Source organism: Molossus molossus, unplaced genomic scaffold (assembly GCF_014108415.1).
Source record: "Molossus molossus isolate mMolMol1 unplaced genomic scaffold, mMolMol1.p scaffold_m16_p_4, whole genome shotgun sequence".
Taxonomy (NCBI): Eukaryota; Metazoa; Chordata; class Mammalia; order Chiroptera; family Molossidae; genus Molossus; species Molossus molossus.
The window spans coordinates 6,086,482-6,114,193 of NW_023425377.1; the positions used below are offsets into that span (position 1 = coordinate 6,086,482).

Here is a 27,712-nt window from a genome sequence, read left to right on the forward strand (position 1 = left end):
AAGCCTGGAACTCAGGCTGACTGACCCCAAAATCCTACGTGAAGGAAGATAATGTCATGTTAGGCCTCAAACTATTTCTACAAATATTTTCTCAAAGCGTTCAGGGAAGGAAAATCAAAGATCTGAGGAGGCAAGACAAAATGAACTAGAAACAGCAGAAACAACAGCCCACAGAAATAGATCCATTGAATTCCAGATGTGGGCATTCTCAGACACAGGCTGTGAAATACTCTATTTTATCAATTCCAAAGTGCCAGTCATTGTAAAAGACATTATGCGGCGCTCTACTAACTTAGGCTGCCAATGGATTGCATGAGCCCCTCACTGCTTAGAAACGTATTTCCGTTTTCCCTCCTTTCAGTTGCATTGCGTGGTGAAAGGTGGGCATGAGTTTTCACATGATTTCAGGATCCAAATGTAATTCAGGGCTTCCAGCCAAGACTGAATAACAGAGACCAGATTTACCTTCCCATCTTCAACAATTAAAAAGTGGGACAAAATGTAGGAAACAATGGCAGTCACGATAATGAACACAACAAAGGACGGTGGCTCCTGAGGGACAAGAAACAAATTACAGGAGCCCTACCATGCCCTGACCACAGTTCGGAGACAACTCTGGCCGCCTTCCTGCGTTGCAGAAAAGAAGCTCAGAGTATAGTAGAAGCCAAGACAGCTGTAGTTTGCAGGCAAAGTATTGGAGAGGAGAAAGATTCTCAGAGAGAGCTCCAGAGGCCTGCAGAGGGGCCCCTTTGAGTCTTCAGCTGAGTGTTATCAGCACATGCACATGAAGAAACTACCCAAGGCCCGGGAAAGAGTCACCTTAAGATTAGAGGGAGCCTGGCCAGTGTGGCTCAGTGGAATGAGCGTCACCCCATGAACTGGAAGACCCTGGTTTGATTTCTGGTCAGAGCACTTGCCCAGGTTGTGGGCTTGACCCCCATTTGAATTTCTAAGAAGGCTCTTGCCTCAGTAGCAGGGAAATATTAACCTAGATTAAATGCAGCCTAGTGCCGCCTAAGATACGTAAAGACAAAATCTGAAAGGATCAAACTGTTTCCAATTAATTGTATCCCAAAACAAGGTTCAAGAACATTTAAATGAACTTGATAATATCCAGCACCCAACAAGGCAAAATTCATTATATCCAGAATCCACCATCCTCAGCATCCCCACTGCTAATACCCCATCTGGGCCACCACCATCTCTCATCTTGATTACAGTAACCTAGTAGGTAGGTCTTCTCCTTCTCTCTTTGCTTCTAGCAGTCAGGACAGGCCGGGTTATGCTGCAGTAACAAATAACACCAAAAAGGCCTAGTCACTTAACCAGCAAAGGTTTTGCCCCACACTCACCTTTAACACAGGCCTGGAGAGGGGCTCTGCTCATCTCTCTTAGTCCATTTGGCCTGAGATAACAAGATATCACTGACTGGGTAGCTGACAAGTAACAGAAATTTATTTTCTCACAACTCTAGAGGCTGTAAAGTCCAAGATCAGGGTGCCTGCATGGCCAGGAGACTTCATGTTGTGTCCTCACATGTGGAGGGGGACAAGGGAGCTATCTTGAGTTTCTGCGTTCATGACTAAGGCCTGCCTCCTGATACCATCACCTTGGGGGGTAGGTTTCAACATATGAATGGGCGGGGGGACACACATTCAGACTATAGCATCATCATAGTCTCCCCAGGACCCAGGCTGGCAGAGCAGCCATCATCTGGAGCATTGCCAAGCGTAGAGTAGAAGCCAAATTGCCCTTTGGCCCTTCTGGGGAAGCGGAACACTTCTGTTCACATTTCAATAGCCAAGCAAGTCACATGGCCCACTCTGAACTCGAGGGGGTGGAAGGTTGCGATCCAAGCATGTGCGCAGGGAAGCTAGGAATTATTCCCGACCTAGCAGACAGCATGATGTCTGCAAAACATACGTCAGATCACACTACCCCTCTCCATTTTCTCAGGGTCAAAGCCAGAGCGTCCCTGGTCCCTCGGAGGCCCTGTAGGACCTGGTGCCATTACCTCTCTGGCCCCACCTGCCCTGCTTCTCTTCCCTTTCCCTGCCCCCTCCAGCCACACTGACGTCCTTTCTGTTCCCAGACAAGCCAGCCATGCTCCCACCTTTGTACTGCTGCTCCCTCCTGGAAGGTTCTTCCTCCAGGCACCTGTGGCTCACTGCTGCCTCCTTCAAGCCTTCACTCAAAGTCGCCTTCGCAATGAAGCCCAGCTGGTCCGCCTTATTTAAAACTGCCTCCTGCTCCCCTCCGCCCTGGCCACCCAGTCCCCATTAGCTTGTGTTACTTTGATTTTGTTCATAACACTCTTTGCCTTCTAACATGCTATACAATTTCCTCATTTCCTATGTTTATTGCTTATTGTCTCCTTTCCCCGCTAGAATGTAAGAGCCACAAGAAAAAGGATTTTTGCCTGTTTAGTCCACTGATGTATCCCAAGCACCTTGTAGAATGCCTGGCACATATTAGGCACTCAATACACGCTTGCTTACACAAGTGATCAGTACTTGTGTAAATAGTGAACACTTAAAGGCTCCCTGAGCTACCTGCACTTTGGGACCACACTCTGATATACTTTATCTGAGTAGGCAAGGCTGACTCACCTGGGAATGTGGGCAGTGGGAGGCACTGGAGATGATTAAACAATAATTGTTATTGGTCTTTGGGGAAGGAGTAGGGGTAGTGCACTGGGGGCAGCCAGGATGGGCTGCCACCTTGTGGTTTAATGAGGAAATGCACCCAGTCGGAAATGCACCCAGTCTGACTTGAGGAAGCTGCTCATTGACAGGTGTCCTCTGCTTTTTATTTTTTATCCTCACCGGAGGACATTTTCCCATTTTTGTTCAGATAGAGTGGGGGGGGGGAGAGAGAGAGAGAGCGAGCTGGGGACAAACTGCAACCGAGGTACATGCCCTTAGCAGGAACCAAACCCAGGTTTCTCTGGACCGCAGGTCAACACTCTAACCGCTGAGCCAAACCGGCCAGGGCAAGTGTCCTCTACTTTTGAACACACTTAGTCTTTCTGCAAGTCTCTCTGGTCTTCTGTGAACAAGATGGAGTCACCAGGTGTGGCTCTCTCAGAGTCCTGTGGGGTATGTTCCCATTGACCTGAAATGTAACCCAAACATTTTATGACCAACGTGATCTTTCACACACTCTTGCATCCATTCATTCATCCATTCCTTCCTTCAACAAGCATTTGCCCAGTGGTTACGAGGGGATCAGACATTCTGAGAGAATGAGGCCCTGCCTCTTAGATGGATGGACAAAACAGCATCTGTTTATTCAAAAACGATTTCCTAAGAGTCCAGGGGCACCGAGCTGGCATTGGCGGGTGAAAGCTAATGAGACAGACCAGGCTGCCCTCATGGAGCTGACGTTCTAGTTGACAGGTGAATAAGAGGATGACAACAGTGATAAGTGTTGTGAAGAAATGCACATGGGAGAGGGGAGAGGGGGTTACTTTACAGAAGGCCTCAGAAGAGATGACATTTAAACTAAGGCCCTGAAAGACAGCAGTGGGCCAGTTGAGAGAAGAGCATTCCAGGGAGAGAAGCAGCAAGTCTAAGTGGTGAGCATTCTAGGGATGGAGACCAGGCAGGGGTAGCTGGAGGGGAGTGTACCTGGGGGGGGAGGAGAAGACGAGGTCAAGAGGTCAGCCAGGTCCTGCTGGGCCTTCTGGGCGTGAAGAGGGCGCGGTTTTTGTAGATAGTGTCTAATTTGCCATTTCTAGAGACTCATCAGGCTAGAGCTGGGGAATGGCTTCGGAGGGTAACCTAGTCCATTTGGGCTGCTACAGCAGAATGTTCCAGACTGGCAGGCTTGTAAACAACGGAGATGTATTTCTCGCAGTTCTAGAGGCTGGGGAGTCATAGATCAAGGTGCCAACGTTTCGGAGTGCAGTGAGATCCCGTTTCCTGGTTGATAAATGATCATCTTTTCACCATATCTTCACTTTGCAGGGGAGGCAAGGGAGCTCTCTGGAGTGTCTCTTCAGAAGGACACTAATCCCATTCACCAGGTCTCCACCCTCATGACCTACTCACCTCCCAGAGGCCCCACCTCCTAACTCCTAATGCCATCCCATTGGGGATTAGATTTCAACATGAAATTTGGGGGGGGACACATACATTCAATCCATAGCAGTGGTGCACTTACTTATGCAGGGGAGTGAATACGAACATTTGGAAGACAACAGTGCTGTTCTCAAGGGGGCTCTTGTTTCAGTGGGCCAGGCAGCCCCGTCCATCTGAGTTCGAATCCCAGCTTCACCACTCTCCTGTGCCATGACCCTGGGCAACGTCTCCAGACTTTGTTTATCTTGCCTGAAAATGGGAAAAATAATACACTGCAGATTTGTTACACAGATTGGATAGAGACGCGAATATGGAATGTCCGATGCTCAAAAAAAGTCATATTATAACTCACACATATCCCTTTATGAAGTAGGAAAAAGACAGCTATAGGCCCATTTGATAAACCCAAAGTGGATGGAGCCGAAAGCAGTACTGAAGGGGCCCAGCCCTGGTGGCCTCGAACCCCAACCTAAAGCACATGACCGTCTGTGGGCAGTGGGAGCCAGAGGTTTTCTGCGCAGGGAAGGATCGTGAATAGAGCTTCCTTTTAGGAGAAAGACACTATTGGTAGCCAGGAAAAGGGAGAAGACAGAAGGAAGAAAATCGGGATCTTCTTCTTCCCGCCCCTGACCTGTAACTTCTCTCACCCCCTCCCCAGCCCCTGAGCTCTGTCCGGCAGCCTGGGTACCTGCCACTTCGCTCTAAGACCTGCCTCCTTCCCGCCACGATCTGTTTCACAGGGCCCTGTGCGCCTGGCCACTAAGCGTTCCCAGGCTTGGCCCTGTTAATTACGAGCCTCTTGCCACGCCAGCCAACCAGACGGCAGTCTTAGAGGGAGAGCGTCTCCTTCCAAGTGCCCTGCCTTTGTCCTGGAAAGAAGCCTTCTAGAGGCAGCTGGTGGTGGAGAGGGGCAGAAAAGGGGCCGGCCTCCGCTCGCTGGCTTGGCTGTCATCCTGGGAACTTGGGATTTGGGAGAAGCGCGGCCTGCCAGCCTGGCAGACACCAGAAATCACAAAAAGACAGAACCGAATTCAGGTGGACGGGCTCGGTGCCCCTTGGACGTGCGGCCCTCCTCCTGGTGAACCCTGCCGGGTGCAACCCTGCGCGCTGCCGGCGGCAGCGTTGATTTCTGCGCCTGCAGCTCCCCAGGGCGCCCTACGCACTTCCAGAGCAGGAACTGAGAAGAATGAATCAGCCAAGGCAGCAGATTTACGTCCTTCTCTGCCCTGTCCTCTCCACACCCCAATCAGGGAGAAGGCCCTTATTCCCAGAAGCATTTTGGTCACAGTGAAGCATGGTGTGACGAGGCCCCTGGGGAATAGGTAGGGACAGGCACAGGCCCACGGGTGAGGATTCAGGCTAGCGTTGTGGACATGGAGATGGGTTCATTCATCCCACAAGCATTTCCCTGGGGCCCCTCCGTGCTAGTCTGTGTCAGGTGCCGGGGGATGTGACACGAACAAGACCTGTTCCAGCTCCTCGGGAGCTCAGAGTGGCAGAGAAGTCAGCTCGAGACCAAGGCAGTAGTGGCCGTGACCAGGCATGGTGACAGCCAGGGGAGGAAGCACTTACATATCTGGGATGCGGGGCTTCCTGGAGGAAGCAACACTCAAGCTGGGCTTTGAAGGCTGAATAAGAGCTCACTGGCAGACAAAGAGAGGAAATGAATAGCTACGTCAAGGCGTGTAGACAGGGAGAAAACCAGAAGGTATTCTCTTCTGGAGATCGCGAGTCATTTCTATCGCAGGCACATGATGAGACTGCACACAATCAGGGCTAAACAGGTCAGAACGCGGAAAGAGTGGGTGTACGTCAAGGCAGAGTTAGGGTTAAAATTAGGTTTGGGCCCTGGCCGGTTTTGCTCAGCAGTTAGAGCATCAGCCCGCAGACCAAGGAGTCGCAGGTTCGATTTCGGTCAAGGGCACGTACCTCGGTTGCGGTTCATCCCCAGCCCTGGTCGGGTCATGTGGGAGGGAGGCAACCAGTTGATGTGACTCTATCATATTGATGTTTCTCTCTGTCTCTCTCTCTCCCTCCCTCCCTCCCACTCTATCTGATGATAAATAGAAACGTATCCTCGGGTGATGAATTTAAAAAAATAAAATTAGGTTTGGGATTTGAATGCTGTTACGGAAAATGTTAGTCAACTGTATCAAATTGACTAATAGCAAAGTAACAAAAATGAGCCTTGGCTCAGTTGGTTGGGGCATCAACCCAGACACCAGAAGGTTGTGGATTCAATTCCCGGTGAGGGCACATACCTAAATTGGGGGTAAAATCCCTTTTTGGGGCATGTGTGGCAGGCAATTGATCAATGTTTCTATCTCACATGGATGTCTCTCTCTCTCTCCCTCCCTCCCTCCCTCCCTCCCTTCCTCTCTCTTTAAAATCAATAGACGTATCCTGGGGTGAGGATTAAAAAAAAAAACAAGAAGAAAAAACTAACAAAAATGTATGTGCTTTACCTGTATTATCTCATTAGACCTCAGAACAAGCCTAAGAGGTCAGGCGTATTCTTATCCCGTCTTAGGGGTGCGGGGTGGAGGTACAGAGAGGTCAGTGACTTGGCCAAGGTCACATACATGGTAGGTGGCGGTTGCCAGGGGCAGGAAGGGGAGGATGGGGAGTTAATGTTTAATGGGTGCAGAGTTTCAGTGTAAGACCAAAACCATTCTGGAGATGGACGGTGGTAATAGCTGCACAACAGTGTGAATGTACTTAATGTCTCTGAACTAGACAATGAAAAATTACTCAAATGGTAAATTTTAAGTCATGTATATTTTACTGCAGTTTAAAGAGAAAGACAAAGGGAGGGTCTGGAAACACATAGGTATTGCATCTTCAGCTACGGGCAGGCGGGGAGGAAAATTAGTCTTCCCAGGCCGGGCCGGGCCAGCCACGTCGGAGAGGTGAGCACACTCGGGGAGGTGGAGGACTCGGCTTCTCTGTGTGCTGCTGGGGGCAGATGTCAGCGCCTTTCTGGGAAAACTGAGGAAGCTGGCTGATCCACAGATTTCCTCCAGCATCTGTCTTCTGTGGTTCTGCCTTATTAGGAAGGCTGGGCTCACGCGGAGGGCGAGGTAAAAGGCACAGAGAAGCCAGGCCTTCGTCATGCTTGACACTTCCAATCCTTTGACTTACAACCACGCGTCAGAAGAGTGTGCCTTACAGGAATTCTGTCCGTGGGGGTCCTGGCGTGAAACGGATACCACACTCAAACTGGGTCACCAAGGAAAGTTTACTACGAGTCTGTTCAGGTGCAGGCAGGGCTTGGGGAACCCAATGGGGATGGTGGTGCAGTACCCGCAGGACTGTTCCACCCTTAGTGGGAGGAATGGACAAGGGACCCCTGAGGGAGCCAGCGTGGGGGAGGAAGGTGCCTTTGGTAAGGACAACCCTGCAGGAAGGGAGCTCAGGAAGTGAATATCCAGACCTCTCTCCGCCTGCCCTCAATCTCCTGCCCAGGCCGCCCATTGGCCACACCCAACAGGAAGCCAGAGGGCAGGTAGCCCGGCAGTGACATCCACTCAGGCCAGCATCTGGACCAGAATGGGGTAGTGACATGGAAGGCAGTTAGACAGACATGAGCCGAGCAAGGATGATGGGCCAGGTACAGAAGGGCAACAGGGTGCCCAGCACAGGACGCCTGTAGAGTGGGACCTCGTCCACAGGGTGACCTTTCCTCCCCTAGCGTAGTGCTGGTCGTGCAGTTTGGAGCCCTCGACCTTTCCTCCCTGGAGATAACATCTAGGCCTCAGTTGTAGTTCAGCTCCAGGCCCAGAAAAGCAGCAAAACCAGACAAGCAAGGCCATGAGGGACCTCAGGGCCAGCCGCATTGAATAATGACCCCCTGCCCTGGTGTCAATCAATCAGTGGAGACCCTACCCTGAAAAGACACACATGGAAAATTCAGAACAAAAGTTCTGAATATTCTATTGCAATCTTCCCCTGTTACCTCCCCTAAAAACTCCACCCTTCGCCCTGGCTGGTTTGGCTCAGCGGTTAGAGCATTGGCCTGCGGACCAGGGAGTCCTGGGTTCGGTTCCAGCCAAGTATCTCAGTTGTGGTTTATCCCCGACCAGGGGTCGTGCAGGTGGCAACCAGTCGATGTGTCTCTCTTGCATCGATGTTCCTCTCTCTCTCACTCTCTCTCCCTCTCCCCCTCCTATTCTGTCTGAAGATAAATGTAAAAATGTCCTCAGGTGAGGATTAAAAACAAAACAAAAAAACTCCACCCTTGAAGCCCTTAGGATCCTCACCCTCTTCCTGGGAGCGCACCAGAGCCTTTCCCCTCCCCCCTCCTGCCCCTGCAGGCAAGTAACCTTCACCTTCCTCACTTCTAAGCTCTAAGGGCCCTTCCTTTACCTCTATAACTTGTTTCCTGAGCCCATTTCTTCGACTTCTGTGATTTTCCAAATAAATGTTCTCTTATAGTTTGAGTCTTGGCTCTGAATTCTCTAGCTAGAATTCAAGTACCGAGGTTGCTGAACCCAGGTCTGGTCTGATCCCATGTGCCTAACACTTGGTGCACCCTAACACTTGGTGCACCCTGCCCACCACTGCCAACAGTAAGACCTGGCAAAGAAGGGGGAGGGGCAAATGGAGGGGCTGATCCAACGTGAATCGCCCGTGTGGCTTAGTGGTTGAGCGTCGACCCGTGCACCAAGAGGTCACTGGTTCGATTCCCGGTCAGGGCACATGCCCAGGTTGTGGGCCAAATCCCCAGTGGGGAGCATGCAGAAGATAGCCAATCGATGTTCTCTCTCACCGATGTTTCGATCTCTCTCTCCCTCTTCTTTCCTCTCTCTCTAACATCAATAAAGAAACAAAAACAAAGTGAATCAGTATATCAGCACCAAACTATTCAGTGGCCTGGCCAGGGCTGCCCAGCAGCCTCCTCTCCTGGATGACTCTCCCCCCACCCCCTTCCAAAGTCTGACCTTGGACTGGGGGTGAGAGGGAGCCCTGGGCTCTTTCAGGCCTGAAGGGGAGACGCAAGGTTTGTTGGAAAGAGCCCTGCTTACTACTGTGAGAGCATTGGCCAGGGGCCCAAACCTCCTATGCATCCGGTGATGTATACATTCATTCAGCCGTTTGTTCACTAACCCTCCTGGAAATGACTCAGTGCCCAGCCAGGACTAGGAGGCACTGGATGGAGTGTGGCGCAGCCCCAGCCACCCTTAACTGTAGAATATGCCTCCACCAGCTCTGGAAGTCTGGAGGCTGCTTTCAGTCACCTCCTCTGTAAAATGGGTTGGTCAACCATCCTTTCCTCCAAGAGTTGTCCTGAGGATTCAGAAAACATTCTTTAAAGAGGGAGGCACTGCAGTTGGCACAGAGGAAGTGCTCCATATTCGGGAGTTAATGGCATTGTTAAGGAGCACCCACTGGCCCCTCATTCATTCCCCACCCTATTACTCTGTTTTGCGCAAATGTTGCAATTAATTTGTACCTGCATTTGTCGTGGTTTCTCTCCCCCTTTCTCCCCATCTCTCAGACTGTAAGCCCAGGAGAGCCCTGGCCCCCTACTCCTCCCTGGATCCCTGGGGCTCGGGCTGGGTTTACCACTGTCAACCTTTATTTATTGCCAGTGGCTTCACGCGCATGTCACCGTGAGGACAGCCCTGGTTGGCAGGGAGTGCAGCGAGGTCCATTTCATAGATAAGGAGCTGACTCCAGAGAGGTGAAGCAACTCGCCCAAGGTTAGAGCCGGAACTTGAACCGGGAAGTGCGGCCCTCAAATCCGGCTCCGGACCGGGGGTCCCCCCGCGAGCTGAGTGCCGCGATGAGTCGAGGGGTCGATCGGCGAACGGACGGCGGCGGCGCGCCCGTCCCCTCCCCCGTCGCGGTGGCTGGGCGCAGGGACAAAGGCCCGGCGGAGGCCGGACGTGGGACAGCCGGGGCCGCGGCGGGGCCGCGGGTGGGGGCCGGGCCCTTTAAGTGGGTCTGGCCGGCGGCGCGGGGGGCGGGTCGCGGGGCGGGCCGGGCAGCGGGAGGCGCGGCGGGCCGGGCCGGAGGGCGCGCGGAGCGAAGGGCGGCGGCGGCGGCGGCTACTCGTGCTCGGCCGGAGCTGCGGATCGCGCTCGGCCCCCGGCTCCCGACCCGCGGCGGCGCGGCCCCTGCGACCCCGGCCCCCGGCGGCCCCCGCACCCGCGCTCGGCCCCGCAGGAGAGCGGCCATGCCGCCGCGGCGCAGCATCGTGGAGGTGAAGGTGCTGGACGTCCAGAAGCGGCGGGTGCCCAACAAGCATTATGTGAGTGCCGCGCAGCCCCCGCCCCCTCGAGCCCGGCCCGCGGGGCGACCGGGAGCCCCCGGCTCGGAAAACTTCTGCCTCCTGCGCCTTCTCCCCCACCTCCCCTCTGGCCCCTCCGCCCTGCTGCTGCGCCGCCCGGGTCTCTCCCGGCTCCTCCCCCTCCCCTCCCCCTCCTCTCTTTTGCGGGGTTCTGGTCCCCCTTCCCACCCTCCCTCCTCGCCGCCCCTCGCCCCTGTGCCGCTTCTCTTACCCTTTCCCTCCCCCTTAGCCCCCGCCCCACCTCTGTCCTTCCTACCCGTGGAACAGCCTGGCCCCAGGCGATGTAGGGGACCGAAAGAGAGAGGGGGGAGCGCCTGTGCCCAGGCCCTGCTTGTCCACAGGCGCTCGGACCCGCAGGGACCAGCCACAGGTAGCCCCTCAGGGATCGCCCAGTCCGGCTCCGTCCATTTAGCAGAGCCAGCCTGAGCGATGGAGATCCCTGAGATCTTTGAGTGCTTGCACCTTAAAAAGGTTTTTTTTTTTTAAAAAAGTCCCTGCGCCCTCTCTCCAATAACTTCTGTTTTAAAATGTACGAAAGTTTTCTCCCGGTGTCTCCCTCTGTAAAATGGGAATCTTGTTCAGAACAGGTAAGGACTCGAGAAAATGGGCCAGTAGCTTCATTTTGCAGATGGAGTGTTGAGGTTCAAAGAGGCTGCAAGTTCTAGAAGGTGGAGCAGAATTCAGGTGTTTCCTGCCTCTGGAAGGTGTGCCTGGGGCACACAGTGACCCGCAGGTGGCAGATGGCTTCCACAGCAGCCTAGGAGCTGAATCTGGGGGATTCAAGGGGCCCTGGGACCACCTCGAGGTTCGGGGAGAGGAATAAGGGGGCTGTGGGATGTTGGGCCCTGGCGAGGCTTCGGAGAGGCCTCCCTGTTGGAGAGAAGGGGGCTGTGGTGTCTCTGGTGGTGGGAAGGGGGCAGTGGCAGCCCTCGCCGCGGAGAAGTTCACCAGGAAGGAAAAAAGAGCAAGAGGGAGGGAAAAAGGCCTAAACAAAGAAGAGTAGAACAATGAATAGCAAAGGGCGCGGCTGGCTAAATTCAGCTCCTTGGCCTCCCTGCAAGTCCTCTTTGGATCTATTTTCTTAAGAGGCTCATTCTTACAAAGCAGATCGACGTGCCCTCCATGAGTAGCCTATAAAATTCTGAAAGGAGATAGCTGGAATCCACTCTGCGCTCCCCGAGAAAGGGTGTGCTGTGTGAGTCTGTATGAGTCTGTATTGTTATTGGCTGGGCAGCTAGTTATTCAGCCCTTAGCCAGGCAGTGGGAAGCTATTTCCTGGACCTGTGGCATCTTTAAATAGAGTAAAGTTTCCCTTGATTCCAGAACTGAGCTAAATTGTCTTTTTTTTTTTTCTCTCTCTCTTTTCCACCCCGCTTTTTGTGTGAAGCGTTTCAAATGCTGCCAAATCTTGCTTTCTTGTTTGAGCCTGTTGAGCGTGTAACCCAGTTGCCTCTTTGGTAGGAGACAGTTTCACCAGCATGGCAACAGGCGGAAGTCTGAAATGCTCCACGCTGCCTCCCACCAGACCTGTGAGCTGGCAAAACCAGAATAGATACAACCACCAAGAACTGGCGCCAGCGTCCACTCACTCTCTCCTGTCCTCTCCTGACACATGCATGTCAGGCAGAGGTTCTTGAGCCCATTTGACAGAGGAGGAAACTGAGGCTCAGAAAGGTGAGATCCTATGCCTGAGGTCACAGTCAGGGGCAGGGCAGGGATATAAATCCAAGTCTGTTGGATCCCCTAAAACACCAGGAAGTCTGCCATCATTTGTGTCCACCCTGAGGCATAGATCCCTTTCTGCCAGTTTTTTGAAGGTTCTGCAGCTTTGAGAGGCATCTTTCTAAGCTTTCTTTCTTTTTTTTGATACGTGCCCCTAGCGGGAACCAAACCCAGGACTCTCAGGTCTGTAGGCCGATGCTCCAACCGCTGAGCCAAACCGGCCAGGGCTTTCTAAGCTTTCAATCACCTTTTAGGAACCTCTTGAGACAGGTCTCTAAATGTTCAAATGTGGATTTGGGTTCAAATCCTGGCCTTACAACTTGCTAGCCGTGTGGCCTCTTAGAGCCTCAGTTTCCTCATCTGTAAGCTGGGGGTGAGGGTGCTCACTTCCTGGGGGGAAGGACCATGTAGCTGGTAGGGTTGGCTTTTCGTAACTGTTAGATGCCTGCCTCCCTGCCCTGTGGTGTCCATGTCACTGATTGGGAACATGCTAAAGTCACATGGGGAGGAATTTCACCAAGAATTTGTTTTTCTGCTTGTGAGTTTAGTCACTCTTGTGATTCAAGGTGGCCCCCCTCCCTTCTCTCCAGCCTTTTGGGTTCATCAGATGAAGAGGGGCAATGGGTTGAACTGAAACTTGAGTCATCCACAAGAATGGAACAGATTGAATGCCATGATGGCCGGGCATCTGAACCCCCCAGAAACTGCCAGCAGCCCCCACTCACGTCCTCAAGCCATACCCACCACCACTCTGGAAGGAATGGGTATGGAGGCAGCTGCTGGCATGGGTCTGGACTTTCATCCCATTTCATATCCTCCCTTCTGAACCTGGCCTAGCCACCCTGGAGCGAGAGTGTGGGCCCTGCTACTTTCTGCTGTGTGACCTTGGGCTGGTGGATTTACCTCTCTTGGCTCCGTCTTCTATAATCTGCACATTGTAAACACTGCTACTTGCCTAAGGGCGGAATTTCTCAACCTCAACACAGTTGACATTTGGGGCCAGATCATTCCTTGTTGTCCGGTATCCTGTGTGCTGTAGGATGTTTAGCAGCATCTCTGGCTTCTACCCACTAGATGCCAGCAGCATCGCCCTTCCCGTTGTGACAACCAAAACTGTGTCTAGACGTGTTCCCCAGGGGCCCAAAGTCATACACATTCCTACCTCCAGCCGCTGCATTAGAACATAGAAACCCGTTACGGAGAGTTCTGGTCACCAAGACCCTTCACCCCTCCAGCCCTCTCCCCGTTTGTAGCTAGCCCAGCGCCTCCTGCTCGTCACTTCGTTGCCTTGGAGGCAGCGGGTCACAGGTGCTGTGGATAATCATCGGAGAGCTGTACCCGGAGCTCGAGGCTGCCCGTTAGGGCTGGGCCACGTATTCCTCCTGAAATGACATCTTTTCCGTGATCAGGGTGGCGTCCTCTCCAAGCTCTGCTCCAGCTCGTTCCCCTGTGGGCAGAGCCACAGGCCCGGTCAGAAGAAGGCAGGGGTCACTGAGATCCAGCAGGTTGGGCGACGACGAGATATTCTTTAGAGGAGCTGCGGCCTTTGGGGGCTGTTGCCTTTCTCTGCCAGCACGTTTCCTGCCCCAGAGCCAGGGCTTTCTGAATGAATTGGGGGGGTTCAAGTTGACACCCTGAGGAGACCCTCCCCCGCTGGGTTATCTTCTGGCTTGAGGGGAAGAGGAAGTGCTCCTTGTAGGTTTTGCGGGTTTGTGTGAATGACCCCGTTTCCTGCGCTGGAGTGGGGTGTACAGAAGCTGTGGGTGTAGAAGAGGCTTCATCATCGGGGGCCCGAGGTGCTGGCTCGCTCTGTCACGAGATCACTAGATGTTAAGTGCAAGATGGTGTAGTAGTCAGAGCAGCAATGTTCATAATAGCTGCAATCGGACCCATTGTTGTGAACCAGGCACTGGCGTGAGCTCTCGGTTTAGACTCATCCCAACGGCCCTTTAATTATATTGATGCACTATTTCAAATATATGGATACATAGAATAAAATAAATATCTGTCCATGGTTCAGCTGTCAGATCTTTACATTCTAAGAAATAAAACACTGCAAATGCAAAGCCCCCTGTGTACCCTCCCCCACACTCCCCTCCCCTCAAAAAGCAATGTCCTGCCTTTGCTGTTTATCAGTTTCTTGCACTTTTTAAAAAATAGACCTTTAGTTAGGATATTTTTCTTGACCAGCTTTATTGAGCTGTGAGTTCCATATTGTAAAATTCACCCATTGTAAGTGTACAGTTTGCTGATTTTTTAGTAAATGTACAGAGCTGTGCAACCATCACCACAGTCCAGTTTTATACATTTCTGTCTCCCCCCAAAAGATCCCTGTGGCTGTTTGCGGTCAGTCCCCCGCCCCATTCACCCATTAATGTTTTTATCTTTTTAACACTTCCAAAAATCTTGCGGTGAATGTTTTAAAACTATATAAGAACATTACACTCTGGAGATCTGTGTTGCTGCCGACGCTCCAGTTCCTTTTAACTGCAGTTTAATACTCCACTTATGAATACTGCCATGTGAGCTCCTGTTGGGTGTTCTGAGCGGTTCCCTCTCCTGGAGCTGCTTCCATGCCCGGAGCGGGGTCGCGGGTCCTGGAGTTTGCATTTTCACCTTTTCCTTTACACCCCCAGGAGCAGTGCCTGTGGGTCCCTTTGCTCTGTGTTCTTGCGGACGCTCCGAATTGTCAGAATTTTTAGTTCTTGCCAATCTGGGGCGTGCCGAATAGTATCTCATGGTGGTGGTTGCTTTTCACACCTTTATCGGCCATTTGGGTTTCCTCTTTGAATGACCTGTGTGATCTTTTGCCCCCTTTTTTGGTATCTTGGGTTATTTGTCTTCTAATAATTTGTACCTTGTATGTATACATTCAGGACCCTAATCTCTCAGGGCAGTACATGAGCATTCCTGTTTTCCCTTAGTGACTGGAGGCCCAGAGAGGTGGAAGCCCGGTCTAAGGTCACACAGCAAGGTGGTGTGGGGATTGAGCTAGATGCCTGTACGTCTGGGAGACGCAGCAGCCCTGGGGTCCCGCCCCTGAGCTAAGCGGCCTTCTGGGGGTCACGTAAGCTTCAGGCCCCAGCTTTCCCATCCTGGCCCTTCCCGCATCCCTGTTCCCTCTGTCTGGATGGGTGAAACGCACGCACGCCGCAGCCATCCCTTAGTCATTCTCGCTCCAGGAGGCTCGGGGTCGATTGTGCCCCTGGCGTGATGGGTTAGCAGGCCCCGAATCACCAACCCTGAGACCTTCCTCCTCCCTTGGCTGGACTCTGAGAGCCGGGGCTCACTGTCCTGAGCATCTGGGATGTGCAGGCTGCGTCATACCTTATTAGGCATTACTGGGGTTCTCCGCTGGTCTCTGGAAGCCTCTGGCTGGCGAGCTCTGTGGTCTAGACCAGACTGTAAATCTGCTGCCCACATTAGCTGCATCTGTTTCCAGCCACCAGTTGCCTCCCCAGCCATCCCTGGCACCCCCTTTTGCAGAAACCTGCAGGGCAGCCAAAGTGAGTGGAAAGAACTTGGGCGTTAGAGACAAACATATGTGGGTACTCAACCCTCAGACTTAGTTTCTGCGTCTGTAACATGAGTCCAGGGTCTTCCTTCGAAGACTGCTGTTTGCTTCTTTGATGATAGATGCTCTCAATCTGCCCTTTGTCCCTCCTGCGGGGGGGGGGGGGGGGGTGCCAGCTACTGGCACAGTTCTTAGGACCCACCATGAGCTTCGAGATGAAAAGACCTGGCTTTGGGTCCTCTTCAAGCCCTCCTGGGCTGGATGACCTTGCCCCCTGAGGGTGTGTGAAATGGAGGTAGTCACAGTGCTTACCTACAAGTCTGGGGCAATTGTGAGGATTGGTTCAGGTCCCCCAGAACGGGATGCCTCCTGTATAAAAGGCACTGGTGATGGTGGTGGTAGTGTGAAAAGTAGTATTACTAACAGTAGTAGCCGTGATCCATATCTTTATCCCTTTCCTACCGGCTGCCCTGGGGCATGCTTTGGGTTTTCCTTGTTTTTCGTTGGAGAAGCATTTATGGAATGCCCGCCCCAAGCTGGTCGCCCTGTGATAGGCCCATGAGCCAGGCAGAGCCTGTATCTGCTCTACAGGTGTGTTCTTGTCCTGCGCTCGATGTCACAGAGATAGTAGGCCTCAGTAGACGTGAAGGCCCTGTGGGTAGGTCTTTTTCTAACAAATGGTTGTTGCTTTTTTGTGATTTTTTTTTTTTTTTTGATAGTTTGTTCAGATAGAGTGGGAGGGAGAAAGAGAGAGAAACATCGATGTGAAAGGGACATATCGAGTGGTTGCCACCCACATGACCAACCAGGGCCGGGGACAAACTGCAACCGAGGTACGTGCCCTTAGCAGGAACCGAACCCGGGTCTCTCCAGACCGCAGGCCAGTGCTCTAACCGCTGAGCCAAACCGGCCAGGGCGCTTTTTTGTGATTGAAGAACAGTAGACCTATAGGCCTTGGGTGCGAGGAGCCTCACCTTACCTCACCCGGTGGGTCCTCGGCAGAGGTCCCAGCCTGCTTCTCTTACACTCTGGCTCCTGCAGTTGTCTCAAGATCAAATGGGGAGGGCCTTTCATATCGTCAGATTACTGACATGTCACTTTAGTTTAAACTTTCTTGTGCCATTTCTTGCTTCTGGGAAGCAGAGAAAGGATACCAGACAGCCTGGGTTCCAATTCCTGCTCTGCCACCTACCAACAGTGACCTCAGACAAATTACTTACCTCTCTGTACCTCAGTTTCCTCATCTGTAAAATGGGAATAAGAATAGTTCCAATTTCATAGGGCTGATGTGAGGATTAAGTAGCCCTAGCATATGGTAAGGGCTCGGTAACTATATGTTATTCTAACATAGTATCCTAAAGTAGTATATATTGCACAGGAATGTAGTATACAAACATAGTATCATTTGTGATAGTAAACAGTTGGTAACCACTTAAACACCCATGAGCAGAGAACAAGAGAAATAAAGTGTACTATTGTATTGTATAGCACAAGCTAGAATGCCATCCGATGGTAAAAAGATACTCTGTTTTCTGTCACGGGAATAGTAAATAGTAAAAGCTGGTTGCAAAACAACAGACCTGGGCTCGTTCCCACCTGATTACAAATTAAGAATGAAAATCTGTATCTGTGTGAGTGCAGAAATATTGCTGATAAAATATATGTCACTTTTTTTTTTTTGCTCGTCTGTGCTTTTCTCTGTTTTCCAAACGTTCTGCAGTGAGCACATATTCCTGCTTTTAGTAAAAATAAAAAAAACAGTGTGTGCTCATTTGAAAAAAGGAGCAATGCCAGTCTGGCGGCTCCAGCCAGGTCCCGCGTCCTGCTGCCCGGCCGGCCTGTCCGGAGGCAGTGGGCTTGTCCAGCTCCTCTGAGAGCCTGTCCGCCAAGGTGGGCCCCCGCCTCCCAGGCTCCGCCCCGCTCCTGCCGCAGAGGGAGGTCTCTGGATGTGGCTTTCCTGTCTGAGAGCCCAAGAAGTGGAAAGAAATGAGTTTAAAATACCCTGAGGGAAGGCCTGAGCAGATGCTTTTCTAGTTAAAATGCTCCTCGCTTGGCGGACCCAGGCCCTCATCCCATAGTGCCTGCAGCTCAATAGGGTTGGAAAGAATTACAAGTCTGAGTTCAGTGCTCTTCTCGCCAAGGTCACTGGGGCACCAAAAAGGTCGTTCAGGTTAGAGCTGGGCCCCGCACCCCACTTCCCTGGGCGTTTCATGCTGTCTGCTTGTCACCCGCCCTGGGGGGCATGGGAGTCAGCAAGCAGCACAGTTATCACACTGCCAGAGAGGACCAGGGGGCCGCACCAGCCTGTACTTCTCGGCCCGGACACTCATATCCTGGTTGCAAATTGTGCATGCTTTTTCCTTGGAGAAGAAGCCGTGGTCGGGGAACGGTGTTGCTTTGCATGACTCAGTTTTCTCTTTCCCCTTGGAGATGAGGGTCAGCTGTGTATGGGTCACTGCAGCTGCAGGAAGGGAGCTGCCCACTGAGCATCCCGTCAGCCTGGTGGGCGCAGCGCATGAATCGTGAGCACCCACGTGGGCCAGAGGAGAGAAGACAGGCTTATTACGAAGGCCATGTGGCCGGAGGGTTGCAAGTGTAGCTTCTGCACGCAGAGACTTGGTTCTATTCTGGTTCCGTCATTCACTCACTGTGGGCACTGAGCCTTCTCCTCTGGGAGTGGGTGGCCTTCCTGGGGAAATGAAATGAGCTCTGTGCGGAATGCCTGAGGGAGGGTGCCACGGGGATGGTTGTCCCCGGAGCTTCCCAGCCTGGGGTAATGCCCAGAAGCTAAGGCCCTGTGGTGGGGTCAGCCAGACCCTGGGTGGAGCAGGCATCCCTGCCCATAACGTGACATGGGAACTGGCCGATGTGAGACTCAGGAGACGCAGTGTTGCCTGCAGCAGGCCCGTGGGCAGGGGCTGGCGTGGCTCTCCTCCCGGACTCCGGCCTGCCAAGAGCCTGCCAAGAGCCCGCAGGCTCGAGCTTTGCCACAAGCCGTGGGTCCTCTGCCCATTCTCCAGACTGCAGGGCTCTCTCCCCATACTGCCGGCCGATGCAAACCTGCGGGCCGGAGCCCACGCCCAGGGCCTCTCCACGGAGTGAAGGGACAAGGGTATCATCATGGGGGCGGAGCTCCGCCCTGCTGTGCTTCCAAGTCCTCTCGGGCCATCCAGGGCCCAGGGTTGCCACATTGACCAGATGAAAATGCAGGACGTCCAGTGACATTTGAATTTCAGATGAATGTGCAATATTAGGGATATGCTTATATGTTTAAAAAGTATTCATTGTTTACTTGAAATGCAGATTTTACTGGGCATCCTGTGCTCCCAAACCACCACTTAAAAAAAACAAAAACAACAGCCAAGAAACCTGTGTAGTTTTATTTATTTATTTATTTATTTAATTTTTTATCCTCACCCGAGGACATTTTTTTTTTTTTTTTTTCTATCCTCACCCGAGGACATTTTTCCATTTTCTGTTCAGGTAGAGCGGGAGGGAGAGAGAGGAACAGAGAGAGAGAGAGAAACATCGATGTGAAAGGGACACATCGAGTGGCTGCCACCCGCACGACCGACCAGGGCCGGGGACAAACTGCAACCGAGGTACGTGCCCTTAGCGGGAACCGAACCCGGGTCTCTCAGGACCGCAGGCCGACGCTCTAACCGCTGAGCCAAACCGGCCAGGGCTATTTTTTTATTTTTTATTCAGATAGAGCAGGAGGAAGAGAGAGAGAGGGAGAGAATCATCAACGTGAAAGGGACACATCGAATGGCTGCCACCCACACGACCCAACCAGGGCCGGGGACAAACTGCAACCAAGGTATATGCCCCTTAGCAGGAACCGAACCCGGGTCTCTCTGGACCACAGGCCAACGCTCTAACCGCTGAGCCAAACCGACCAGGGCAGACCCTTGTAGTTTTTAATATCAACAACGTTTCTGGAGAATTCACTGCACACACGTGAGTCCCTCCAGGGCCAGGCACTTCTACGCAGAAGGCTGATCTATAGATTCGTGCACCCAGGATTCAGACCTCAAGGTCAGTGGTCTGAAGGAGACTGGTCGATGGGGCATTTCAGGTCTAGTCTGGACCTTGTGGACTGAGCAAAAGCCTATGCCCTTGGGTTCTAGAAAGTAGGACTTGGGGAAGGTGGCACCACCATGAAGTGACCCACCATGGATCACAAGGCACGGGAAGAACGTTGCCAAGTGGAGAAGGGTGAAGGAATTTCACGTAGAGAGAACTTGAGGACAAAGAAGCAGACACCTTGGCATGTGGCCTATTTGAAACAAGCTGGAGAGATTTGAGTGGTAGAGGTGATGCTTGATGGGTAGGTGGGTACCAGAGGGACCTGGGGACTCCTGACTGGGCCCAGAACCACAAAAGAGTACAAAGCATGGACCCCGCCCTCAGGAGGACCATGGCTCCCGTACATGTGGCCTGGGAACCAAGCTCAGGACCTGAGGTGTCCCAGATGGAAGTCACTGGAAAAGTTGAGAGGAGCTGGTACTCAGGGGTACTCCCCAGCCTAATGGGTGGACAGGAAGGGCTCCCACAGGAAAGTGGGGAGGGGCAGAGCAGACATGGGAGGCTAAAGGAAGAGTCTACCACATAAGAAGGGCTATGTGAGGACAGAGAACCAAGATCAGAAAGAGGAGGGGGCTATGGAGGCTAGTAGGAATTCTCAAATTTGGGAGGGATTAAATTACCCCGGACTTGTTTTCTTCTCAAGGTTTACTAATACTTGTTATTGCTTTTACTACTTTTTATTATCATTGACAAGCTCTTCTGTATCTGAGTGTTATGTGTTCAAGGCCTTTCATGCATGTCACTGAATCCACTCAGCAGCTCTCGGATAAGGACTAGCTTTTTTTTTCAATCCTCACATGAGGACCTTTTTCCAGTTTTGTTCAGATAGAGTGGGAGGGAGAGGGAGAGAGAGAGAAACATCGACGTGAGAGGGACACATCGACTGGTTATCTCCTGCACAACCCCGACCAGGGCCGGGGACAAACCGCAACCGAGGTACATGCCCTTGACGGGAATCAAACCTGTGACTCATTGGTCTGCAGGCTGACGCTCTAACCACCGAGCCATACCGGCTAGGGCTCAAATAAGGACTGTCAGTCGGGATTCTTGGATTGCAAGTGACAGAAACAGACCTGGCTAGCTTAAACCGGAGGGAGTGTATCGGGGAAAAGGCTCTAACAGAATCAAGGGGAAACTCAGCACCCAGTCACGGGAAGGACCTGGGCAGCTGCACCATCCAGAGAGTAGGAAGTGCCAGGGGCATCAGAACATCGCCAGAGGCAGGCAGCTGCTCCATCCCTCAGTCCCCATGGCCACTCACAAAAGAGTCCAGTTTGAGGAAGAGTGAATCTGCGTGGCCCAATCAGATCACCTGGCCATCTCTGGGCCAGCAAGGGTGGGATATTGTCATAGACAGTTCACGTAGCAGGAAGGAGGGAGAGTCCTTGCAGGAGATTGGGGGCACTGTTGCTGGAAGAGGAGGCATGGGACCTGGGCAGGTGGAAACAGTCGGTGTCTGCTATGTGGGTACTGTTATTAGCCCATTTTAGCAATGTGGAGACTGAGGCTTAGAAAGGTGAAGTGGTTTGCCCAGGATCACACTTGGCTCTGGTACCTGCCATTGACTATAAAGAGGGTACAAATGGACTCACCCACGACTCAGGGAAGCATTGCCTGAAAGCACACAGGGATACTATTTTTTCTTCTACTTAATTAAGCAGAATTGCATGGACCCCCTGCTTACTGCTCTGGCAAAGAAACAAGAAACCCACGCGGTGGCGTCACCATTTCCTCCTCCCCAGCCAAGGTGTGAATCAGCAGCCTGTGGCTGCGGGCCACCCTTGGCTGCCAGGCCTGGCCCTGAGCCGGAGAGAGGCTGAGATGACCAGGAAGCCTTTGTCCTCACAGAGGTCACCATCTGGAACGTGTCACTCTAGCATAAGGGCTGTGACAGGACCTAGTGTGGGGCTGTAAGGACAGGGCAGGGGTCTGAGGCCTGGACTGTCCCCTCCCTGCTGGGACAGAGGTGTGCTCTGAGCTAGGGTGACAGGAGAGAGGGGTGTTTGGGGCGGAGGAAGCTGACTAGTAAATGTCTTCCTGCTATGGGTGGAATCCAGAGGGTCCTTGAACTTGGAAGGGGGAAAGTGAATCTCTAGTCTAACCTCCAACAGTAATGTAGCATGACCTTCATGAAAAAGGAAGGCAATAACCCTCAGTGACATTAGTGATACTTGTGACTTTGTCACCAGTAGAAATTCACTGATATTTTCATATCACTTTATGGTGGTTTCATAAATCCCAGTAGATCATTTATACTCATCAGTACTCGAGAATTGATCAACAGCTAGATTTTGTTATTTATTGCAGTAATAAAGGTGTATATATATTTGTTTTTTGTGGGGTTTTTTTGTGTGTGTGTGGTATGTGCCTCTAGCAGAAACCGAACCCAGGATTCTCTGGTCCGCAGGCCAACACTCAGCCGTTGAGCCAAACCGGCCAGGGCTATATATATTTGTTTTTATAGACTTTTAGAGAGAGAGAAGGGGGGCAGAGAAACATCAGTTGGCTGCCTCTCATACTCACTCCAACTGGGGGTCGAACCCACAACCTGGGTATGTGCCCTGACTGGGAATCAAACCGGCAACCATCTGGTGTACAGGACAGCGCTCAACCGAGTCACACCGGCCGGGGCGGTGTACATATATTTACAATTTTATTTTTTGAAACATTTTTATTGTAATTCAATATAATTCTTTTCATTTAGAATCCCATGAACTTGATTTTATTCATTTCAAATCATTCTGAGAAAGGGTTCGTGGGTTTCCTCAGATTGCCAGAAGGGTCTGTGGTGGGGAAAACAGATGAGACTTTTGGGTAGAAGTTTCAGAATTTGGGCTTGGAAGCCGGATGGCTCTGCCCGTTACTGGCAGAGAGCGTGACCTTATTCAGTGACTTCTCTGTGTCTCAGTTTCTTCATCTGTAAAAGGAGGGTCAGGAATAGTACCTACTGGGGATTTTTTCACATAAACGGTTCAGAGCAGTGCCTGGTGGGTAAAAGTGCTGAATAAATAATTACACATTGGTATTACCTGTACCATCATCACCATCACCATTTCCTGACTAGTAATGCATTTTTAATAAGCAGCCCTGGGTGGTGTGGCAGGTGGTCTGCAATGAGCACATGTCAATAAATGTACTCTATGTGCACTGGCCCAGGGTGCACCCCTAAGATTTAAAGTGGTTTCTCCCCAAGATTTATATATTCAGATATTCAGCAGTGTGGTAATTAAAACAATGTTGAAAATAGCCTGAATGTGTGTCATTGGAGGCATGATTAAATAAATGATATATAGCCTTACAGTGGACTATTAAGGATCTTTTAAAAATGGTTTGTTCAGAGAATTTTTAATGAAATGGAGAAATACTCACCATATAACACAAGGGTAAAAGACAGATTGTATGTACAATGTGATCTTAATCTCGAAAAATACTCCAGTCTTGTGTAGAAAAGGGGTCTGGAAAGAAATCTGCCCAGAGCATCTTCTCTGGTGGTGGAAATGTGGACAGTGATTAATACCTTGGACTGCTTATTACCAGCCGAATTGAACCTCCTTGACCTCCCTGGGCCTTACTTTCCTCGCTGCAGAATGGAAACAGCGTAGCCGATAGGAAGCCCATGTGGATAGCTGGTTGTTGGGAGCCATTACATTCTTTTATTTTTTATGTGTTACCCCAGGTTTTTCTAGGATGGTGAAGTCAGGAAAGCTTCCAGGAGGGAAGGAGAAGGAAGGGACCCTTGCTCCCCTTTTCCCGCCTCAAAGACTTGTATATGGAGCATGAGAAGCCAGCAGAAGGGTTCTCACAGGGGCTCAAGTTAAGGCCGGGAGGAACAGCCCTTGCCAGACGAGGAGCCCAGCACGTTTTGGGTGCAGAGGTGGGTGGCCTAGGGTCCTCCCAGAACCCGAGCCTCGGGAACCATGTGTGATTTCATGCGGCAGAGGGGGCTCCTGGGCTGTACAAAGTTTGTACCCCACTATGTACCCCACTACTTTATCTGGTACAGGATTCCCTGCTCTCCTTAATGACAGCTGTCCCCAGGATCTTAGTGCTCAGTCCCTCTACATTATCATCTACTTCTTTTCTTTTTGTTCTTCATGACCCCAAGCCCAGTGGGTAGGAAGACAAGGCTGGACTTGGGGGAGGGGACAGTGCTTTAGGGAGTATCCAAGACCATTGTAGTTGGCCTCTTTCTGCCTGTCACCCAACTAGGGCACCATCTGGGATGCTGAGGCTCCCAGCAGACCAACCCCATCATGGCACCCTTACATTGGGTCTAGTCATCTACTGACTCGTCTCCTCTCCCTCCAGGCCCTGAGCCACTCACTGTCCGGGCCGGACCCAGAACGGGAAGCCATGACTGCCTGGGCCCTCTCAGTCCCGAGATGCCGTGATTCTAGGGTTTTGGCTACTGACATCTTCTGCAGAGACAGAGTCAGATTCCTCGCGATGCCCTCCTGCTGGCACCAGACCGAGCACTGTGTCATAGTGGTTAGGGCAGGCTTTGGAGGCAGCCAGACCTGCGTGCAAATCCTGGCTTTGTCACTTTCTAGTTGTGGGATTTTGATTTTGAGTTACTTAGTCGCTCTGAACCTCAAAGCTTTTTCATCTATAAATGGAGGAGTATCCCAGTATATGATACATAGTAAATGCTCCAGAGAAAAGTAACTAATTCTTAGTCTAGGCCAGTGAATGCAGATGGAATCCTCTAACCTGGATGCTGTTAGGTTGAACCATAGGAAATCATCAATTTTTTTTTAAATCCTCGCCGGAGGACTTTTTTTTTTTTTTTTTTTTTGCATTTATCTTTAGATAGAGTGGGAGGGAGAGAGGGAGGAAGAGAGAGAGAGAGAGAGAGAGAGAGAGAGAGAGAGAGAGAGAGAGAAACATTGATGTGAGAGAGACACATCGACTGGTCGCCACCCACATGACCCCAACTGGGCCCGCGGACAACCTGCAACTGAGGTACATGCCCTTAGGGGGAACTGAACCCGGGACTCTCTGGTCCGCGGGCCGATGCTCTAACTGCTGAGCCAGACTGGCCAGGGCGGAAACCATCCATTTTTGACTTGTACGAATGGCAGTTTCACTTGGTTCAGCTTAATGATCTGGCCTGGATTTGGGCCTAAGGAACCCACTCTGCTTACATGGAAGGGGGTTAAGGGCCATCATTTTACCAGGCATCTCATGGACATTATCCCATTTACACTTTACAGCAGCCCTGAGAGACAGGTAATACTATTATTTGCATCCCATTTCACAGATGGGGAAACTGAGGCTCTAAGTAGCTTGCTCGAGGAATCTGTGTCTGCCCAACTCAGAGTCTGTACTGTTTGCTCTGTTGATCTCTTGAGACTGGTCTGCCCGTTCCACATGGCATGGCTTGCCTTGTGGCTGGGAGAGCTCCCAGCATTCTCTTGGGCCCCTTGGCCCTGCTGACTGTGGACTGAGACTCCTGTGGGAGCCACATTTATTGGCCTGACAGTCTCAGCTGCTGCAGTTTGCTGCTGCAGTGGCTGTGACTTTGGTTGAGGGACTGGACTTGTGTCCGTTCTCCTTCCAAACTTTGCAGCTGTTCTTCGCGAGCTCTGCTGTTCACTTGTTGAATCCGTGTCCTGGCATCCGAGCTCCGGGTCCTGGCGCAGCATCCCCAGTCCAGCCCGCGCCTAGAGCCCCACCGAGGCAGAGCCAAAACGACCTCCAGAGGCGGGAGGCCAGGCAGGGACCCAGACTGGTGATCGCATCAGCCTGACCTAAGCAAGGCCGTCGGCTTCTCCAGACTCCGCTACCCCCTCTGTCAAATGGGGATGACACTGGGGACTGCCCTATAAGGATATGAGGACTAACTGACACGAGCCTGGCCAAGTTGTAAGGAAGTGCTCACTAAATGTGAGTGCACATTGTTTTGCTGTTTTTCATTTTGTTAAAAGGGAATCACTAGGAGACTCTATAAGGAGGAGGGGAGTCAGGTCAGAGGCCTGTTTTAGAAATAGCCCTGTTGGGGGGAGCAGAGGGGCAGCAGGGTAGAAGGAGGGTCCTCTAGCATTTAAAATGAGGTGGAACGCCCGGCCGGTGTGGCTCAACGGTTAGAGCATCGGCCCGAGGACTGAAGGGTTTCAGGTGTAAAAAATAAATAAATAAATAAAATGAGGTGGCCTGAGCTGAGGCATTGTGGCTGGAGGAGAGATGGGGGCAGGCGGCTGGGCGGACCCAGGGTGAGAGCCAGCTGCTGGGACTCCTTGCTCTGTTCTCCCCCATACCTCCCCGGCCACCCGGGCCCCTGTCTCCTTCTTGGAGCCCCCTCCAACTTGGAGGTCCCTCCCAAGGCCATTTGACCTCCCTGTTTCAGAAGATGTCAGGCTTTGGGGGGGTCTCCTGATTCCTGACTGGTAGGATCAGGACTAGCCAGGCCTCTGCACACACTGTATTGTCTGCGTACCCACTGACTCTAGGGGTGGGGATGTGATAGTGTCCTGCACTGAGCACTACCTGCTGTGCGTTAGGTGCCATGCTAAGGGCTTGGCATGCACTGAGTCATCTCATCCTTACCATCACCCCACGAGGGAGGCACCACTGTCACCCCCACTTCACAGATGAGGACACAGGCTGAGACAGAACTTAGCCAGCTGGAAAATCACAGGGCCGGGGTTTGAACCCAAGCAGTGTGAGCAACGGGCTGGGGTCAGACTCTGATTTTTTAACCAGTACCCCCCATTCCCAGTGCACTGAGCAGGTTTGAGAACCACTGTCGGGGGCGGTGAATGTGGCTGGGCCCATGCGCTAGCTTCTGGGCTCCCTTAATCTGCACATTATAGAGCACCTGCCACTCTCCGGTGCTGCACTGGGCTTCACGTGTGTGGCCGCGTTAACTTTTCAAAACAGAGAGTAATTGCCCAAAGTCACCCGGCGGGTAAGTGGTGGAGGCAGGATTTGAACTCAGCTCTGCCGTGCTCTGATCCCGGGGCAGTGAACACAGTGGCTTATGGTCCACGTGACTCATGCATTCTCTTAATTAGGAATGGGCATTCTGGAGCCTGACAAACTTGCGCTCAAATTCTGGCATCCTCCTTGACCAGCTGTGTGGTTTTGGGTCTTCGCGGTTCTGAACGCCGGTCTTCTCTGCCGTGAAATGGGCCGGATGAGGAGCTCCAGAGGGTTTCCTGAGAGCAGAGGGCTGGGGATTGAGCAAGTCCGAGTGCTCCCTGGTCCTCCGCCGGAGAATCCTGCTCACCCCTCGAGATCCAGAGCAGTTGTTCTCCTCTGGAAACCTCTCCAGGCTCCACCAGCAGGAAGAGCCCCGACCCCTCTGTGCTCCCGCGGTGGCTGTAAAGTGCTGTTTAGGGGCCTATGGCCTGTGAGAGAATCCTGTCTTCTCCCTTGAGTACCTACTATGCACCAGGCACTGCGCTGGGCCCTTGAGGTGAGAACCAAGACACAACCGCATATCCTGGGCTCTTCCTGCCATGTCACAGCCTGGGTTAGATTGTGGCTCTGTTAAAAGCTTGCCGTGTGACCTTGGGAAAGCCAGCGACCCTATCTGGGTCTCCAGATCCTGTGATATAACACAGTTGACGTCCTGAGGGTACTGCCCAGTCAGCCCCATCAGTGTGGCCATTCTTATTCTTTTTCATGCCTTGGACAGCTCCACCCCTCCAGCCTGCTTGCCTTGCACACAGTGGGTGCTCTTGTAGCCGCCCAGTTCTCTCCAGGCAGCACCGTGAACACAGGCGAGGCCCCGACTTGAAATCGCTCAGCTGTTTCCTGGTTTGTCCCGGGCTCCCTGGAGGGAGGGCTGGCAGCCTGGGAGATCTCCGCAAGCCCGAAGTGCCTGCCCTGGAGGCTTTCCTAGAAAGCCAGCCTTCAGGTTGGTTTCGGCCGAGCCTGGTTCCCACTGCCAGCACCTCTGCTTGCCATTGGAAAGTTCCCTATGCCGCTTTGGGCCGGATGTGTGCGAGGACGGGAGTTGGCAGCCAGAGGTCCCGCCGGAGCTACACGCCCGGACCGGGGTGTGTCTTC

General features: G+C 52.2%; 1 protein-coding gene across 1 annotated transcript in view; it reads left to right on the forward strand.

Annotated features, from left to right (window-relative positions):
• The first annotated feature begins 10,260 nt into the window (after nucleotides 1–10,260).
• The window catches only part of SH3PXD2B (SH3 and PX domains 2B), an 83,568-nt gene continuing 66,116 nt past the window's right edge, over nucleotides 10,261–27,712 (forward strand). Inside the window, exon 1 of the mRNA XM_036241024.1 lies at nucleotides 10,261–10,335. Within this exon, the coding sequence (XP_036096917.1) occupies nucleotides 10,261–10,335 (75 nt within the window). The remainder of the gene's footprint in view (nucleotides 10,336–27,712) is intronic.